The sequence below is a fragment of the Amphimedon queenslandica genome, unplaced genomic scaffold (genome assembly GCF_000090795.2).
Source record: "Amphimedon queenslandica unplaced genomic scaffold, v1.1 AMPQUscaffold_13141, whole genome shotgun sequence".
Lineage (NCBI taxonomy): Eukaryota > Metazoa > Porifera > Demospongiae > Haplosclerida > Niphatidae > Amphimedon > Amphimedon queenslandica.
The window spans coordinates 91,820-98,692 of record NW_003546623.1 but is presented as its reverse complement, the minus strand read 5'-3'; the positions used below and the strand labels follow the sequence as shown (position 1 = coordinate 98,692).

Here is a 6,873-nt window from a genome sequence, read left to right as displayed (position 1 = left end):
TTATATTTAATACTTTGTTTGTCATTGAATAAAGTTTTTTATGGAAGGGCATGTTGTAACAATCAAGTTTCGACCATATTGCACTCCCACCCCCTGAAAGGAATCTGTTATAGTACTGGGTACAGTAGGGCGCCTTTTTTCGAGGGCTATAAATTTAGTGGATATAATTTGCTGTATTAAATTTTGAATTCTCCACTGTGACACCCATGTATAATTAATTCGAGTAATTTATTTTTGCGAATAGCAACAAAATCCGTGAACTATATAGCCCTCAAAAAAGGCTCCCTATAGTTTGTTCATTGTATTTCATCAAAGCCGTATTCTTCATTTTTATTTCATTTTCTCATTTTTCTGATGGATAGATGCATGTTCTTATATGTTATATATTATATGTTATGTTCTTATGAATGTTTAATGTATTTTAAATGACATTAATTGTAAAATTGTAATAGTAAATGTGTACAATAATGTACAGTACTTTGTGTGTTTAATAATGAATTTACACTGTTATATATTCTGCAGTTGATAAATACTGTATGGAAGGTAATAAAGCTCTGTGGTCAGTATCTGATGATGGGCAATTAAGAATATTTGACATTAGAAATAAAACAATGGTAAGAAGAAGGAATGAGAGAAAAGAGGAGAGAGCATACTTTAGTACAGTCTATGACCAAATTTTGCCAAAATTGAAAAGGATAGAATTCTCCATTTTTATATTCTGACGCATATACGTGTACTTATGTTGTGTAGAAAGTTTGAGCTGATTCTGATGAAATTTGAATTTTTTATGAATTGTTAAAGTTACTCAAAAATTGGGCAAAAGTCCCTGTACCATACATAGTAGAGGGTCATTGGCCAAATTTTGCCAAGTCAAAAGGAGAGAATTCTCCATTTTTACAATTTTATCTGATGCATATACAAATACATGTTATCAATACTTACTTAATTATCTTCATGTGTTATAAGTGTGTCCATTATATTAATTGATAGATCAGTAATTATGTTCATAATGATCCTGCTCCTTTAATGAGAGGAGTCACCATTGATAGTGAGGATAAACTAATCATTGGAAATGAAAATGGAGAACTGATACTACTGGACTTAAGACATATCAAGTAAGAGGAAGAGAGAGGGAGGGAGGGAGGGAGGGAGAGAGAGGGAGGGAGGGAGCTAGGGAGGGAGAGAGAGGGAGGGAGGGAGGGAAGGAGGAAGGGACGGAGAGATAGAGGTCCAGTAGGTAATGCTTCCAGTGAACTGTATTGTTTGTTTATACAGGTCACCATTAAAGACAATAAGATTATCATCATCACCAATATGTTCACTGTGTTATAATAATAATAAAGTATTAGTAGGACACAGTAAGTAACACATACTCCCTCCTCCTCTTTCTTCTCTAATTTCTCTTATAGTTTACGTATTTTATTGTTTCTTATTTTTACTGCAGAGAATGGGGTGTGCATTAATTGGAGTTATAATGATGACACATTACTCAATGATCATATAACTGGTACTGATATTGATCCAATAAGTTCAATAGTGAGAAGACATCATGTGACATACACTAGTTCTAGGGATGGACGTGTACGTATGTATGAGAACATTTGAATAATACAGTCGGTATTGTATAATAGCAACCAATTTACTTGGTTTTATATTTGGTTTACAATCTTTATAATGTTAAATTACATGTATGTCTATTTATTATAGTACAAAGAACTTGAAAGTTGATATCCTTCAATCTTGCATAAATTCCATAATTTTCAGTACTAAGTTTTACTCAATGATTCATAAACGACAACAACATTTAGTGAAAAAAAAGAAAATGGTGAATATCAATTTTGTTCTGCCTATCAAAAGTAGCAAGTTTAAACCTTACTTTAGTTGGGTAGCTATAGTGTGTTATGTATAAGTAAAAACAAAAGTCCCCAACTTTTATGACATCATTGTCACACCATTGTAAGTGGTCTATTATGATACTATGCACACAGCAAAATATTTCAGAACCTTAATAACTTATAAATTTTAAATGAAAGAAATTGATGTAAATACTAAATTGTAAACTCTAAAAAACGTCCAAAAAGTCCAATGAAAAATAATTGCAATTACAACTTAGTTATTGGTAGTGGTTTGTTTGGTCGATGTTTTCTGCATTCATTAAGTAATTCATTCTTTCGAAGTGTAAGAAAAAACTGTGGGAAAATGGGAGTTATCCTGTGTCCAGTATCAATATGAATATATTCAAGTGATGGATGAGTGAAGATAATATTATGCAAGCAACATACAGGCTCTGTCCAGTTTTGTTGAAATAAACCCCAGTTAACACATTTAAACTCTATCTTCAGTAGTCTGATGGTTGCATGTGACTGTAAAAAGTCAGTAACAGAAGGTAGTACGTGTTCATAAAACAAGAGTGCCATTATTTTTTCCTTCTTTTCCTCACTATAGTTACTGCATATCCCATCTAGTTCTAATTTTACTTCAAATTCCGTGAGATTTTTCTTCTGAGAGATGAGATTAATAAAAGCTGTCACATCTTCCTCTTCATTTGGCTGAATGGATACACTCAACTGCTGTATACTGGTGTTATGTCTGAGACCAATTGTTAGGAAGGACAGGAATGAACTGGGAATGGCATTATTAACCTCAAGGTATTTTAATGTTTGGTTTTGCATTAGCATATCTTGTAGACTAGTACCCATACTGCTGGTATATACACTCTCCTCCTTTATCTCCAATCTCAGAGCTTTAAGTGTAGTATTGGTTTGTAGAATAGTAAATAGTTCAATAGCACTCTTAGCTGTATCTAGTGGTAAAGTAAGTATATGTAGACTGGGATGAGAGAGAAACAGAAGAGGTGGCGGGTATGGATCATCTAGTATCAGACAGTGTAATCCTTTGATATGTGGAAGGAGTGATGATGTCACCAGTTTACTACTTCTCCATCCTCTTATCTCTAGAGCAGTCAGTGGTGTGTTCACTTCTACTATATTCAGTGATAATGGTAGAAGTTCATCAGGTATGTTTAGTGAAAGAGCTCGTAAAGTGCTGTTGTCCTTGAGTAACTGCTCTATTACTCCATCAGGTAGAGGAAAGAGAGAAGGAACATCACAAGGTAGATACACATGTAGCAGTAATGATATTATTGTTTTATTTCTTGTTACTCCTCTAATGATACTGGTAAAAATACCAGTTACTGCCTTGTTTCCTTCATACTGAATCTTCATTTCTTGTAATATTGAATGTGATTGTATATATTTCTCAAGTTCCATGAGTATATCTGCATGCCAAATGTTGTCAACTATTGTAGTGATAAGATCATTTATTATCAAGTGCAGTATTCTCAATCGAGGAAGTCTGAGGAACTGTAGCAATACAAAACAGTGATCATACTTACCATTATTTAACTCACAGTAGAACTCCTGAATATGATAAAACAGTGATGATTGTAAATCTAGTAATTTATGCATTAATTCATTAGGTTTTTGCAAAATTGTCTGCAGTGTTTTACACTGGGTTTGCAGTGAACTGTTACTGATACTTAGTTCATCAGTGAGGACTGAAAGTTCCTGGTTAGGTAAATACACCAGATGCAAGTGATTCCATTTTATATTTGAATTGTTTATACAATAAATGAGACACAACCAGTCAAACAATGATAGTACCTCTCTCAAACAAAGTGAGTGGTTTTTGATGGATTCTGCTAATACTAGACATAAATTTGTGTTCTGTGCTTCATACAGGAGTTGAAGAAGAAAAATGGGAAAATTGTCACAATTATGAGAATTAAAATGATCATGCTTTTCTCTAATCTCAGGATTTTGATAAAAGCAAGAGCGATTCAAAGCTTCAAATCCAGGCAGAGGATCTCTGTTACACTGTAAGTCAATTTTTTGTTTATTAAAATAATGTTGATAGCTCTCATGTTCAAGGTGAGTTAGACCTGCCACAAACCTCAGACACATTCGAAAGTGATCATCATCAAAGTGATCCTTAAACACTTCCTCTGCCTTCTTCTCATGCTTAGCTATCCACCATGCAGCTAGAAATTCCTGTATACTCAAGTGAAGGAATTGATAGCTCTTTTCATCATATTCTATGAATGTTGTCATCAATCCAAGATAGTCTTCCTTAACTGCCTCACTCAGTGACTGTACTTTATGTGAAGAGAATGTCATTCTTGTATTGGCCAGGTTAGTATAAGCTAAGTGACACATCTCTTCTAAAGGTATAGCTAATTGTGATGGTAATGAAGAAAGACTACCTAAAGTATATGGGTCAATATCACGTTTTTCAACATGTCTTCTGATGGTTTGCAGGATAAAATTCTCATACAGTTGAGTGAGTGTTGTTGGTAAGTGTCCTTTTTCCTTACAATAAACTAAGATGACCATGGAACAGACTAGTGGTATATAACACAATGATTGGACATCATTTCGTACTTTAAGATTGTTAATGAGTTTCACTGCTAGTTGTGAGTCCTTACTACTTTGAGTAGTTGTAAAAAGACTGTAATTTTTATCATCTTCTCTTTTTTTATCAATTAACTCTTGTGCTAATTTTGAATCTTTTTGAAGTGTTCGTATAATTACTGTTGATATTTCTTTCTCAGAAAACCCAATGACCTGAACATGTTTATTACGGGTAACTAATTTTAAAAGTAGTGAAGAGGAGGCATAGCTGCGAGAGGTAACAATTACTGAACATTGGAATAACTTCCTTCTATGAATAATACCAGTGGCTAATGAAGACTGTCTGAGTTGTTCACTTAGTTCATCCCAACCATCAAAGATTATCAGTAATCCTTTTCCTTCTCTACCTGACAACCAATCAACTACTTTTGAAACTTTATCACTCTCATACTCAAACAGGTCAGCTAGTGTAGTAGCTGTAGCTATCTTGCTATTCCTTAAAGGACAGTAAAGTACCAAGTCATACTGTTGATGTGGAAGTTTTCCATTTGACCACATATTCAAAAGTTTACGACAGAGTGTTGTCTTGCCAATACCAGGAGGACCGTCTATTACTACTCTGAGAGACAGAGAGCTATCTGTGGGATAGAGGATATCTTCAACACTTATCTCTTTGTTTTCAGTTAGTTTAACTGTTTCATCAACTTGTCCTCTTAGCAGATGCCAAGCTGATTCTGCTTGTGTGCTGGAGTCTTGTTTTTCTACTAGTGCTAGTCTTCCAAAGAAATTTTTTCCAATTCTTGGTGGCCAGTCTGTAGCAACAATAGGTTGGTGTTTGTAGTGTTGCCTCATATTGTCAGCATATCCTTGAACATCATCAGGTATTGAAGCAGTTTTAGCTACAAAAAGCATACATGTAAATGTTATTATGTTAAAATATTTCATTACATTGATTTACCTCTTTCATTAGTAACTTGTATATTGGATACATCATGAAGTGGTGATGATAAAATATGTGAACTGACATTGTCAGGTGTAGAACCTAATGTATTGAGATATAATAAGTACATTGTAATGTATACACACACAAAATACACCCACCTAACTGGTGTAATATAGAAGTAGCAATATCTGTTAGTGTACGATGTTGTTGGTTTATTAATGCATGACATACTTCAGTTAGGTACTGCTGTGGATTAAGAGAGGATTTCAATTGTTGCTCAATGACATTCATAAGGTTGGCAGCTTTAGTATAATTATCAACTGCTGGTACAAGCATTTCCTGTTTAGTTTGTTGTGGTATCAGTCCTTTAGCATACAGTGCATATGCTGTTCTTGGAATGTCAATAGAAATACTATCAACAAGTTTAACAGAATGAGTCCTTAATATATCCTTTGGATTACCTACAGCATAGTGTATCAGATCAGTTAATGAATTTTAATTGCATTAAAGGTAAACGTTTACCTGTTACAGGACCAGGATTGCGTTCAATATCTCCTGATAAGAGAAGGAGTATACATAGACAAACAATCAAATAGAGATCATTGTAAATCAGGTTAGAACTGCTGCATCCAGCTAAGGCTACTGACTGGAGGTAATTTGTATCAGTAACTGTAACACCAGTAGTACATTGTACTTGGTAGCAGTTACCTAATAATAAAATACCAGTAAATATACAAGTACAAAGTTGCAATTGTTGTTTACCTGCTGGAGGAATCATCAAGATGTGTCTTAATAAAGAGAGAGAGTGAAAGAGGAGAAGGAGGAAAGCAATAAGAGACAGAGCTGCTGGCAGTTTAGATGTCTTCTCTCCTGATGTAGTACTGCCTGACTTGCTGTCTATTGCAGCTTTGAATGAGTGAGAGTGGCGGCCATTAGCTGGTCTACTGGAGGCAGCTTGACAGTAGTTCCACACTCCAATACTTGCTCTCCATTGAGAGACATCAATCATCTTGTAATTATTGTCACAATAAATACACTGAAGCAGTTCCTTTATCCAGTCACTAATGGTAAAGAGCAGAGCACAAGAAAAGTGGGTGTATAACTGTATATGTAATTGATCTGTCATCAAATTATAATTATCAATGTCATATGAGAATGATAATCTCTCCAGTCCTCATGAATAAACTGAGTGTTTGTACAAGATTCTCTTATTACGAACAAATTTGGTCAATTCATAGCAAATAAGATATGATTTCTTTCCCTTTGTCTCTCCTCCTTTTCCACAGTTCCCACCTCTTTCTCTCTCAATCCTGAAAAATTGTATTAGCATTTAGCAAGTAATGATATGAGTCCAGGAATAGTATCACTAGATCTAATGTACACACAACTGACCATTAAACTGACTATAATTGGTATACAATAGATATGTTGGTACATGTACACCAGAAGAGATCATTGTTTCATTTTAAAGTACAGCAATACCATAACTGGCTAGTATACTGGTACATTGCTAGCATATCA

General features: G+C 34.4%; 1 protein-coding gene across 1 annotated transcript; it reads left to right on the top strand.

Moving 5' to 3' along the window:
* The first annotated feature begins 534 nt into the window (after window positions 1-534).
* LOC109584977 (proteasomal ATPase-associated factor 1-like) lies at window positions 535-1,632 on the top strand. The gene is made up of 4 exons (XM_020000882.1): window positions 535-614; window positions 991-1,115; window positions 1,276-1,358; window positions 1,445-1,632. The coding sequence occupies exons 1-4, from the start codon at window positions 537-539 to the stop codon at window positions 1,603-1,605; spliced, it is 447 nt and encodes a 148-aa protein (XP_019856441.1). The 5' UTR covers window positions 535-536; the 3' UTR covers window positions 1,606-1,632.
* The last annotated feature ends 5,241 nt before the right edge of the window (window positions 1,633-6,873 follow it).

Excerpts from the sequence above, each read along its gene's own strand:
- LOC109584977 (XM_020000882.1), top strand. The coding sequence starts at position 537 with ATGGAAGGTAATAAAGCTCTGTGGTCAGTATCTGATGATGGGCAATTA. Across the intron at positions 615-990 it reads ACATTAGAAATAAAACAATG|ATCAGTAATTATGTTCATAA; the intron begins GTAAGAAGAAGG and ends ATTAATTGATAG. Across the intron at positions 1,116-1,275 it reads CTGGACTTAAGACATATCAA|GTCACCATTAAAGACAATAA; the intron begins GTAAGAGGAAGA and ends TTGTTTATACAG.